General features: G+C 43.2%; 1 protein-coding gene across 4 annotated transcripts in view; it reads right to left on the bottom strand.

The window, feature by feature from the left end:
• Positions 1 to 13,053, bottom strand: part of LOC121949162 (cyclic AMP receptor-like protein A) — a 76,637-nt gene that overhangs the window by 42,086 nt on the left and 21,498 nt on the right. For all 4 annotated transcript variants that reach the window (XR_015777674.1, XR_015777673.1, XM_088083430.1 and 1 more), the window contains exons 8-10: positions 12,690 to 12,728; positions 6,050 to 6,128; positions 566 to 613 (exon numbers count right to left, since the gene is read on the bottom strand). Coding sequence is in view for 2 of the 4 variants with exons in the window: in XM_088083430.1 (XP_087939556.1) it covers positions 566 to 613; positions 6,050 to 6,128; positions 12,690 to 12,728 (166 nt within the window). In the remaining 2 variants the exon portion in view is untranslated. The remainder of the gene's footprint in view (positions 1 to 565; positions 614 to 6,049; positions 6,129 to 12,689; positions 12,729 to 13,053) is intronic.

A 13,053-nucleotide genomic window follows, 5' to 3' on the forward strand; every position in this document is an offset into this window, starting at 1 on the left:
GGAAATGTGCAGCCTTTTTAAACAATAGCGCATCTCCTTCCCCTCTTTGACAGCCGGCTTTTGAAACCGCCTTCCAGTGTAGATGTTCGGCTCGGGTATAAACACTCTGGATTCCTGTCGTGGTCGGACACTGTGTCTTAGTTCACTTGCTTCTTCTGTTTCACGATAACCTGAATAGTAATATGTATGAAGTAATATGAATGATTTATATATATTTTTTATCTTTATCCATTCCATTTTGTTCCTCAGTCTGACTACTCTAAACAGTTATATATTTTACAGGTATTTTTGCCCTCTTTTTATTTAGTAAGGTCAGAAGCAGAACAGAGAGGCACCACAGCTCCTGCGTGTGCACCCACATTTAAATATACACGCACAGGCGCACACACTGTGATAAGCGTAGGAGTCGCGGGGTCAAATTGCTCCCTGCTGTTTGACACCTACCCCAGCGTGACCACAAAAGCTAATCCTGCACACACTCTAATCCTCACGCTCTGTGTGTATGCGTTTACATACAATATGTGTGAGTGTGTGTGGAGAAATGTGATGTCAGACGGGCCGTTACCTTTCGTCTCTCTCTCTCTGGGTTGAAAGTTCCCAGCCATGACTGCATCTGTGCAGAAAAAACACAAAATGGAAAGGTCAGGGCAGTTACTTTGGGCAACAATAAAAAAGCAGAAAAGTGGTTTGATCATCTGAACGTTTTTTTTTTCCTAGAGAGGAGTGGCCTAAGGTTTAGAGGCCTGCAGTGACAAGCTGGAACAAATATCACATTGGCTATCACACCAACGCAAAATTCTCACCCATCCCTGCAAAATTGCCTAATTCACAGCAGAGTGCCGAGCTTAGAGGCAGAGGGGAGCACTTAGACAGCTCCCAGCGTCTCACAAAAAAGGGAACTGATCAGCTTCAGCGCACACAATATGACACGAGGAAGAGGAAGAAGAAGAAAAGGCGACGGGTGTAGAAAAAAGGGAGAGCTTTTTTTTGAAGAAGTGTTAAAAGAAAAAGGAAAAAGTGGAGCAAACATGGCAGATCTGAGCTCTCCAGAGAGAACGTGGGAATACTTTTCGCTCTTCCTCTGTCTCCTCTCTCGGGGGAATGCAGGGAAAATGTCAACAGACACGCGCAGGAAAACACACACACTCACATGCACATCCATGCGCAAGACTGGGATTTGTAATGGTGGGACAAGGGGGCGGGGGGCCGTAGGAAACCAGAAGGTTTATGTAACCCAAGACATCACAGACAAATCTCTGGAGGCCCAGTGTGAGCCTCACACGCACGCACAAAGAGGCTGCGTGAGCGATACGCACTAACAGCTCCTCTGTTCTGCAATTTATTAACTCAATGTTGCCATGGTTTCTCCGTGCTGACGTGATTGTCATTGTAAATCTATGTGTGGCCGTGGTTTGTTTGTGGAGTGCAAGAGAAGAAAAAAAACACTCGGCCATTAGAGTGAACTTGTTGCAGAGCACCACCATCCATCACAATCAGCAAACACTGATAATAAGTGGGATATCATTAGGCTTCGGCCAGGTCTCCGGTGTGCAGCTTTTGTTGCGAGTCTCTTTCAAGCCGTGCCACGTAAACTCGGGCAATTCAGCCAGTTAAGTGTTGAGGCGTGAGGCTTAAGAGGGAAGGAGTGGGCATGTACAAATCGCATCCATAAAACAAACACACCACCACACTCCCAGACCTCTCTGTCTGGCCTGATAATGACTCATTAGCTTTCAAATCCCTCCAGTTAGAATGAGCTCACACAGTCACTCAGAGTGTGTCCGTGTTTTTCTAAATAATCCTGTTGTAAACGACTCGGACTTGGGAAACTTAATGAGCTACAGAGTCGCTTTCACCCACCATCCTCCCTCACCCTCTCTCTCTCTCTCTCTCTCTCTCTGTCACCCCCGTCTGTCTCTGGAAAGCGGAAAAACTTCTCCGTCCGGCTAACATCCCACCTCTCTTCACTCAGCCGCCTCGTCTTTATCCCTTTCCCCCGATGCGTCGCCACCTACCCTGCTTTCAAAGCTTTTGAAATTCTTTCAAGTGAGACAGCCTGCAGCTGAAAAGAGATAAGGCTTGAGCTCTTCATAAATATGATAGAGAAAGCAAAACGGCAGAGTGAAGGGGGAGAGAGACGTAGAGGCGGAAAAGGGAAAACGAGGAGGGGGATGGAGACAGACAGATGGAGGTGGAGAGGAAAAGAGAGGGGAAACAAGAAAGGTGGAAAACAGAGATACAGAGAGAGACAGGGGGTTGCAGGAGAGACATCTGAATACTGTGAGCTGAATGACTTATGAGATGCAGGATGCAAACCAGCTACATTCAATTCATTCTCTTTATCACATTCATGATAAAGAGCGGTGTGGTCTCTTTTCTTTCCCTTCAGCTACCTGCTGTCTGTCTCCAAAACCACCGTCTGTCTGCAGCCCAGCTATCTTTAAAATCTGTCTCACCATCCTATCGCTCACTCTGCCACCCAAACAAAGAATGCCACCATACACGATGACAGTTTATGTGGCTTTAACATGATTCTTCCTTACTCTGTTTTTGGATTTGATGAATAATACACAAACATATTGTTATACCACATGTCTGCCACCACCTTTCCACTGGCAGTGCAGCCACACTGTGTCGTCACATCGGGGGAATGAGAGCTATGTGAACTGTGAGGAATGTCGCCTCTGGGCTCCGGCTGCACCCTCACAATGGAAAATCACACCCAGCCAACACGGAGAGAGGAGATCTAATAAATTAATTAATTGACTGATTACTTACACAAACTGCCTGCTGAGAGTGAATTATGCTTATCACGCAAGTACAGGAACCCCCTGGTGATGTCTTCAAATATCTTGTTTGCCCAACCAACAGTTCCAAAAACCTCCAGATGATCAATTTACAATCAGTTAAAATGGAGAAAACATGGGAAGCCTCACATTAAACCCTTTGACACCTGAGCAAATTGGCTTGATTTCTATCTAAAACATGAGAAGACAATGAGCAACGAAACAAAAAATTATCCCCAAATTAGCAAGAAATTGATGAAAAGGACAAGAAAATTATTCGAAAATTACTTCAAACAAACAAACAAAACATAAAGAAAGTTTAAAAAAACGACAAGTAAATGACCTGGAGAAAGATCTTAAAAATAATAATAATTTTGTAACATAATGTTAAATGTGTATTTATGATCATTCTAAATATAGTTTTTCCCCTAGCTTTTTTTTTGCCCTAGACATTTTTCCCTAGCTCTTTAAAAATTATTTCATAAATCTACTTATTTCTGGCCATTTGCAAAGCATTTCCTACCATGTTCCCCATTGCCTTTTTCAACATTTTCGGAAAGAAAGTTGGAATCAGCCATTCTGATTTTGGTAGCTCCCTCCACACTAATAACTGTGTGATCTGAAAAATAAGTAGCTATAAACAATAATTCAGGTTTACTACAGCTTGTAGAAATGCTGAAAAAGTGTGAGAATATCTGAGAGGTTGTGTGATGATGTCAAATAGTTTGCTACAGACCGTACAGAAAACAAATGTGATCAATAAAAAAATCATATGCAGAGAAGCGTTGGAAATCTTCACATCTGAGGAGCTGCAAACCCTGACTGTCCTTAGTAAATAAATTAAAGTGACTGGAAGAGGGTTTAAATTAGAGTTTCTGACTTTGGTGGCTCCCTGTTATATAAATATTAGCATGCACTTACACCTCTGCCAACCAATAAGGCTGCAGTTTACATCCATGTCTGTCCAAACTCATAATATTTATAGTGAAGACTTTCAAGGAATTAAAAGGGTTAAGAGAATTTCTTTGGCTTCAAACACATCTTCAACCAGGTAGCATAGAAGAGCTAAAAAAAAATCAGTGCAGTATCCGACTAAATGTTTCCCTCTCTGTTCCTGAGTTACGGCATGAAATAACGACCAGAAAACATTATGACATCACAGTGAAGCTGACCTTTAGGATAAAAAATGTCATCGCTTCATCATTTGATCCTATTAGACATCTGATTAAAAATGCTGTCATACTCACTATATGAATTCTCAAAATATAGCCAAATCATGTTTTGTTTACCAGTGACCTTGACCTTTGACCCCCAAATTCTTATCAATGAATCCTCGAGTTCAGGTGGACATTTGTGCCAAATTTGAAGAAATTCCCTCAAGGTGTTCCTGAGATATTGCACTCAACATGATGGCACAGAGGGACGGACAGACAGACAGACAGACAGACAGACAGACAGGCGAACAGACGAACCACCCAAAATATGATGCCTCCGGCGACGGCTGTCACCAATGCGGAAGCATCGAAATTAACCACAACGTATGGAACTAGAATTAGAGTTTCTGACTATGTTGCCTCCCTGTTATATCAAAAAGCACTCACAACATACCAATATACTTTCTACACACTAAGAGTTGTGTGATGTGAATAATTAGTAGCATTAAAATATGATTCAGGTTAATTACAGCTTGCAGAAATGTTTTTAAAAAATGCGCACAAGTGCTGAGTGTCCATAGTGATGTATGCTTGTTTACACAACCAACACTTCCAAAAACTCAAGGTGATCAATTTATAATTACACAAAACAGAGAAAAGCAGAAAATCTGAACAGCTGGGGCAAGTGAATGGTGAATATTTATCCTTGATAAATTAATTGAGGTGAATTAAGTATAATATTAGTTACAAAGACTCTGGATAGGCCAAAGAAAAGGGATGGATGGATTAGTTACAAATGTAGCTCCACAGATGTCTGTAAACAAAAAAAAAGTCATGCAATCGAAATAATCAGCAGATTTAAAGAATAATTTAGACTTTTTAAAATTGGATCTTCTTTTTCTTGTTCCTATTGATTAACTTCGAGAGCGTTCAACCACACCCACCAGGTTAATTAGGTTGATCAATGAGATCTGTTGACCCACTTTAATAAAAGCAGTTCAGCCAGTTAGCAAGACTCATTGGAAAGATTTTATTGTAAGACGACTGCGTCTCTGTAGTCGTCGTGCAGAAAACACTAAAGAAGTTGACACCTGAGAACAGGTTTTTAACAAACCTCCAGGTTAAAGCAATAAGACTGACTTCCTGGTTAAACTTTGACCTACTTGTGTGCTTTTTTTGTGTGCAGTTTTACCTGTAGCTCAGGCAACCTGTCGTAACTGCTGACTCATTTACAACCTGTCCGATTTTCTGGACAAAAGTGTTTTTAGCCCGAGAAGTATAAAGTTAACACACAAGATGTGATAAACCTTAAACCCTTTGAAACCTGGTTTGACATCACATTGGTTTTCTTGAGATGCGTTCAGACGCCTTTCACAAGCATTTAATAATAATAATAATAATAGATAGGACTTATATAGTGCTTTTCTAGGTTCTCACTTTACATGAAATACAAAAAGAAAAAAATGCATGCATTTAAACCACTGAAATATATTTAAAATTAGAAGAAAAAAGTATTTATGTTTATTATTGTCATTTAGGTTTGTATTTTTTTATTTAATTAATTTTTTTCAGTAATTTCTTGATTTTTTCCCCCTCCTTTTTATTACTAATTTAAGGTACTTTTCTATCTAATTTCTTGCAATTTCTTGTTATCATCATTTGGTCATTTCTAGTTTAGTTGCACATTGCCTTCTTTCCATGTTTTTGAAAGAAATCAAGGCAAATCTTCTTAGTCTTCAAAGGGTTAAGTGACGGGTTATTGGAGCAGCATTGTTTCTGCATTCAAGCATAAAATAACTGCAATACAACGATGACAAAAAAAAAAATGAATATCTAAACTCTAATTCTAATCTTAACCCTGGACCCACTCCTGAGCTTAAAATAAGATAAAACGTGGGGGGGTTATCTTTACTCTATTTTTGTGACAATTTCACAGTGTTCCTCCCATGTAGAGAAATCTGAGAACACACAAACGGCATTGCTGTCTGAGTTCTCAGAGATGTCAGCTTTCACTAATGTCACTTTTCGAAAAGGTCACAATGCACTTGGATTCAGCTAAATTGCCTGTGTCTTGCACTGCTGCTGACTGCACGCATGTTGAGCACTCACCCTCGCATTGGCCACGCAGATGATCCTGGCGTAGCAGCAGATCATTAGGAAGATGAGGCTGAACAGAGGCACGTACCATCTGCAAAAGCACAAACACGAGCAGGTCGTAAGAAAACTCCAAATGAAAAATTATTCCTGTTTCAAGGGTAGAAACTGGAGGAGTATTGGACTCTTAATGGCCAAAATAAAGAGAAAAAAACCCACAGAATTTAATTCATTTCTCATCCACAAGAGTGTCATATATCCTAATGAGATTTATACCATGATAGGACGTAATAACGTACTAGGTGTCCGGTGTTTAGATATTAGTGCTGTCTAAAGCGATTAGAGAGAAACTCATTTAATAAGATTTCCTCTGCAGGACTGCAATCTGAGAAGGCCGATGTTGTTAGATATGATTTGGTGTCTTGGTGGATGAAAGCTTGTTCTGATCTGATGATTCACTTTAAATCATTGTTATTCAGCCTTTAAATTATCTCGCTGCTCTATTTTAAACATGAAACGGTCCTCATGTTTCCTCATGTCCTCCCCAAAAACTCTTTAAAGAAGATTCCAACTGACCATTAAAATAAAATGCAACTTCAAATGTATTCATGTATAGTTTAGGCCAGTCACAATACCAGAAATTTAATATCCTATACCAAAACCTGAGTCCATAATTTTCCATAACCAATGGACCTTTGTCACAGCACACATTTTGACTTCTGTCATTGGAGGAAAATCCCTGGTGAAACTGATGACATTAACAAAGCTCAGTTCCATTAAGTGTGCCAGTCAGCTTTTCCAGTGAGCCAACACGCACATAAGGACCTCCCCAAAATGGGATGTGGCTATCATTAAAGTTATTGAATACACTGTTGCTTTTCCTACTTTGACATGTCAAAACGTCTTTGGTGAAAAATGTCTTTTCAACACAAGGGTGAAAGAAAAACCAAACAAACAATAAATCCCCTGCACTTAAAAAACACATTCCCTTATTTAACGCAATTTGAATAAAATTAAATTAAATCCCTGATGATCCACCTTGATCCCAAAGTACTAGTCTATGTGGCTTCATGATGTTTTTGGCCGAGGAAACATCTGTTAATGTATAGCCTACAACATATCAACATATTTCTCCTCCATTGCTGTTGTTGCTCAGTATTTGTACATGTAACAGTCCTGAAAAAACAAGCCGACTGTCAGTCGTTGGTCCAAGATGAGCTGTCAGTAAGTGTTTGTCACTCTAGTTTTTGCACTGTTGGCACTAGTCAGCCCTTGTCGCATGTTTTTCGGATGATTTTGCATGTTGGTGAGAGAAATTATTCTAATTGGCAGTTCAGCTCAGTGCAAATGAAGAGAAACGGAAGTGTGGAAAGCAAACAACTTAAGTCAAGAGAGCTTGAGATCAAAACAAACTTGTCATATTAGGTGAGATCATGTTTTTTTTTTAACTATTGAGCTCTTTAGCAGTAATGGTTCGTCAGTGATTGTGTTATTTGCTAGCACATGGTAAATATAATTCGATTTTTACCATCAGGTTGTATTGTAATGGGCTATTTAGCGTAGTGAAGCCGTCCTGATGGTTCTTTCAGCTCATGCAGATGCAGACTGTACTGTATATGCTGGTTGGCCTTTTATGGTAGTCTTTGCAGTGTGTTCTAGTAAAGTTTTTTGGTGGAGACACCGTGAGGCGATGCAACACTTGGCCTTTGATGCAAAAAGCTCTTTAATGTCGATTTGGAGTGTCTGGGCCTTAAAATGTGACTTTCTTTGTTGTAGGCTATCTGTCCCACCCCTGCACTGTGATTGGATTGCTGAGTAATAAGTGCCAGCGATGAGCACTTTTATCAAAGTTTAACATTTTTACTCATAGCGACTAAAGAGAGCACGCACAGCACGTAACGCAAAATAGACACTCGGCTGCTGCCAGTTGTAGAACAGTGTAAATATGCTGTGCTCTCATTGTAAAGAATTTAAAAAAACACATAGGCCTCAGGAAAAAGGGCTTTCCTTTTAGAGTTAAGGCGGAGCTGTCGCTGCATGTGCTGTTCACGTGCTGTTGTTGCTCTTCCGTACTGTAAGCGTTCTTTTTCGTCCTTCGGCATTAAACCGCAGACTCCAACACTTGTAGGCATATATGCTGCCTTGTCAGATCAGGAAGAATTGCATCACCAGTTCGTGCGCTAGCTACTGGAGAAAACCGGTACTGTCACGTTTTCAGAATTGCATGCATCAACCTGGTACAGAAGTATCGGTTCTTGTGACATCCCTAATACATGCAAGACTGTTTATTATTCTAAATAGCTGATGCATGACGACACATCGTTTTTCCATAAACAGCACAGAGTAGAACAGGCCTGACTCAGCACCTCTGGACTTCACAGCACATAGTTTCAGTGAGTAGTGAGAGAGGTATACAAAGAACAAAAGATAATGCCAGCAAAGTCACAACACCGGAAATGTGTGTCATTCCTATGGGATGAAGGTTTGACAATCAGGGGAGGCGCGGGGGAGAACAACATGTCAGGTATTTCTGAGCGGATGAAAGAGAGCGAGACGAGCCAGGGAGACATGGGTGATGGATTTGTTGGAATGGCAGCCTTGTGTTATGCAACCTCTTGGGAGGTGATGTAAGCTCGGAGGAGTTTCAACCTCTCCCTGTAATCATGACAACAGGCCTTTGTCTCGCTTTGATAGACAGGTTCCTGGCCACCTCGGCTCCATTCGGCTTCAGTAACTCTGAGCAGACGAGACCGAGGCTGCACGACACCCAGGTCCTCCTGAGCACCTGGCACAGGCAGGGAGGCACCGGCCAAATGCTCCTACGTGATAAACATATTAGGTTGTGCAGAGGAGGAACATCAAGTGTGATCGCAGGCGTAATCATGATCCACAGGAGGAAAAATGGAGACTGAATCTGTCTCTGACCCATAAATACGGAGACACACATTCAAAGGGAAATGGACTGGGAATAAATGTCCAACAGCGTGCCTTAAAAGTCCTTGACATGTGTGCTAAAAACTGCAACTTTTAGCAGCATCTACAAGGCAAATACTAGGTCCTTGGCCTAATTTAACTTCGTCCACACTAGTCTTCTGAGCCTGCGGGTCGAAATAAAAAACCTCATTGAGCATTATCAAATTAAACTTTTTATTGGCAGGGGAATCCAAGATGGTAGGCGTTTGTTTCGCAGCAGGAAACAGCGGGAGCGAATCGCTGCTTTGCACATCATGCTCCTTCACGTCTTGTAGGGGAACATCAATATACAAAGAATACCGTCTTTGAACGTGTGTGAGTGCGCGTGTGTGTGCGCATCCACGCAGGTTCAATAATGGCATGGGACAATGATGAAAGCGTTTCGGGGGGGGGGAGACCTGTGCGAGCGTCACCTCGGTGTGATTTAATAACCCGCTCTCCGGAATAAACAGCGTCCAATTACGCCAGCGCACGTCCCGTTAATGATGGAGAGACGAGGTGGGGGTTGGGGGTTGGGGGCGGGTTGGCGGAGAGGGGAAAGGAGGGGGTGGCCTTTTTAACGATAGCGTGGGGGGCTGCGAGGAGGAGAGAATGACGGGCGGCAGCTACAAAGTGCTCTAATTAGCATGATAATGATCTGCCATTAGAGTCCGCTGTGCTCTACAGCTGAGCACTACCCGGAGAGAGAGCGAGAGCAAGAGGGAGACGGGCGGGAAAAAAGGAGAGAGAGAGGATGAAATAGAGGCAGAGAGAGAGGGAAGATTCGTGGCCAGGAGGATGATAAAAGTGAAGACAAGAATAGAGGTGAGGATGGAAAGGTGGATGGATGACGGCAGATTGTGGGTCAGGACCAGAAAGAGCAGGAAAAGGAAAGAAGAATCGGGTGATTAAAAGACAGGGAGAGGGATAAGGTCACAGCAAGAATGAAAGGAATAGCAAAAAGAGGCTGCAGCCAATAGATCGACTAGGGAGGGATGGATAGACGGGTAACCACCGAGGGGTTTCAAGAGGACAACAGTGAGCACGAGTGGAAGCCTGAAACTGGCAGAAAGAAAGATCATCACAGAAGCGCTCCGATTCAATCTCTCGCTTCAGCCTGGCCCTCCCTCCAGTACCACTCTGAAGTGAAGAATGAGGCCTGGATGAAAGAGGCCTTAATTGAAGTGCTCGGTAGGAGATGAGAGTGCTGTGGGGACCCGTCTGTGCTGGTTAGTGCTTAACTTTGACAAACAAGATCCTACTGCTGAGCGAAAGATCACGATCTACCTGTTCAACCACTCAGACGGGGACGGGACAACCCGGGAGGCAGAAAGAAAGGGAGGAGACACAAAGACCTGGAGGAGCAGGGTGTGCAGGGTGTATCTCCCCAGACGCTAAGTTAAAAGGTAACAAACTAATGGCCGAAATCACAAAGAATGGATTGTGGCCGCTGATAGCCCCTTAAAATGTGCATTACTTGTAGGCGATATCTGCCCCATCTCAAGGTCAGATTCACAAAAGATATTGTGCTAATGAAATTAGAGTGCAAACATGCCCACAAAGCAGCTAGGTGCAATTTTATTTTCTTTTTTTCAACTGATTTATTGTCATAGAAAATAATTTATGTTGCCTCCGCGCCAAGGACATAGTTGGCTAAACAACAAGCAGAGACAAAGAAAAAACTGAAATTTTCAGACTGCGAGTTGCATATGTTAACTGATGAGGTACAGAGGCATTCAGACAATAAATTTAAATGTAACAGAGAGAAACCATGTTTCTGTTTTTTGTCTATTGTACGCTTTCGTTACCACCTACTCTCTGAATACGTTAAAAAATTCATTGCAACTGTGTATGGCTATTAGAGCTGATCTGTGTGAGTTGGATTGCATCATCAAAAAGGGGCAATTTTTCACTAAATGTGTGTATATAACTTAATTTAAATATGTGCAAATGGCGCTACAGGAAAAATCTGAGCACCATAAATGTCAGAACAATCCATCCAATAACTGCCACGATATGTCAGTAAAAACCAAAAATGTCCACCTCATGGAAAAGTCAGGGAAGTCATTCAAATTCATCTTCAGGGGACCATGAAAGTATGTCCAAACTTTCTTGACAATTCATTCACAACGGCTGGATATGTGAAACAAAATTGACCGTGCTGATGTTGCAACAGGAAAAATATTTAAATTAAAGTTCATCCTCTGGGCACCATGGATAATGGTAGTAAATGTCATGGCAATTCATCCAATAGTTTCCAAGATATGTCACTAAAAAACAAAGATGTCAAACTCATGGAAAAGTCAGGGAATCGATAAAATCATAAGGGGTCCATCCTCTGGGGAACAGGAATGTCCGTACACAATGTCATGACAATCCATCTGTTAAATGTTGAGAAATTTAAATCAAAGTGGAGTGCTGACTGTCTTTACCATCCTCACGCCCCCCTAGTAATTATAAGCTTCCATTTGTGAAAATCATTGTCTCAGTTTTTCGGTGCCACGTCTGACCGCGGCCCATGATACACACCGACTGGGACCTCTGAGAGCGGTGACTCAGCTCAGCTCGAGCGCTTCCAATTGCTGACTCAACCCCTGAAATTCTGCACCTCCGTCACAAAACGCTGTCCTCTGCTTTTCATTCTCCTTCCTCCTTTCATCCCCTTTCGCGCCGTCCTCCTCCTCCAAGCCTCCCCCGCCTGCTCTGTCCTGTCTGCGCCGCTTCGCTGAACTCTGATGAAGACACACTACGGGGCGTGGGCAGAGACGAGGGCAATCTATTTCTCTCACTCTCCTCTCTCCTTCGCCGTCCTGCTATGCCGCCCCTGTTTCCTTCTCCTGCTGAGTAATTCCCCGTCTCTCTAACTGTACCCCGTATGTCTCCCCTCCCACCATTTCCACTTTTCACCTTTTATACTAAAACCTCTGCTCCCGTTCCCAGCGAGCTGTCAGCAGGGTGTGTGTGTTTGAGCGGATGTGGTTTTTTTCCTTGACGGGTGCTGCCTTGGCCTCTAATCTCTCGTCTGGTTTGATGTAATTAGAGCTAATGAAGATTCCCTGATCCTCTGAGCGACTCGTCCCCCTGGGCCACGACAGCGTGGAAAACTAGAAAGAGCCGGGGAGCAGAGGAGCACTGATAAAAGAGACACAGGCTCGTTTAGCGCAGCTGATAGCTATGTGTTGTTCTGCATGTGTGTGCGCGAGTGTTTGTCTGCGTGAGTCTGCCTGTGTGTGCATGCTTATTTGTTTAGAAAGATTGATTCCCTGCTGATGCTGCGAGCAGCAACGCGATTACCTTGGCTCATAGCGGAGTGTGCATGTGCGTGTGTGCGTGGCTAAGCGTCTGTGCCGGGGGATTGGCAGAGCCCTCGCAGACTTAGGGCCAGTTGCAGAAAGCACTAGACAGGCATAATCCTTCATAGCCGTCCTAAACACTTAAATACACAGTGTAGCAACTCCCCTAAATCTGACAAGGCACAGGCAGACACAGGCACATCCACATGTGTGCGCACACACACACACACACACACACACACACACACACGCACGCACGCACATCTTGGCCTTATACCAAGAGGGAAAAAACCCTGCAGGCTCCCTTGACATGCAACCCTTCACATTTCCCCGTAGAGACAACCCTTCTCTCCCCCCATCACCCCCAGTGGGGGGAAGCTTTGATGCCGGCGCTGAAAGGGTCTACTTACATCCCAAATCTCCAGGCTACGTGATCGTCTGTGATCCAGCTGGGGGAAGAGAGAGAGAGGGAGAGAGAGAGTGATGAGGGGGTTACAAAGGAAAGGGTGAGCGTGAGCGGAAGAGAGACTTGTGTGACTGCGGAGGGGAAAAGCTGTGCAGCTGTAGCTATTAATAAGCCGAGAGTGGAAAGAGAGAGCCGAGCCCGGAGATTAAGGCTCTGTCCCAATTCTCATTCCACCGCCTCCTCTCCCCGGCCTCTTCCCCTTTCCCTCACCCCTTTAACTACCCTCCAAACAAATAATGCCTTTCCTATTCACCACAAGAATCTGAGAGTGCGAGGGGGCGTTTTACTGTTAAAAGATGTGCTGATAA

This window comes from Plectropomus leopardus, chromosome 10, assembly GCF_026936395.1.
Source record: "Plectropomus leopardus strain MGB_pleo_1.0 chromosome 10, ASM2693639v1, whole genome shotgun sequence".
Classification (NCBI taxonomy): Eukaryota; Metazoa; Chordata; class Actinopteri; order Perciformes; family Serranidae; genus Plectropomus; species Plectropomus leopardus.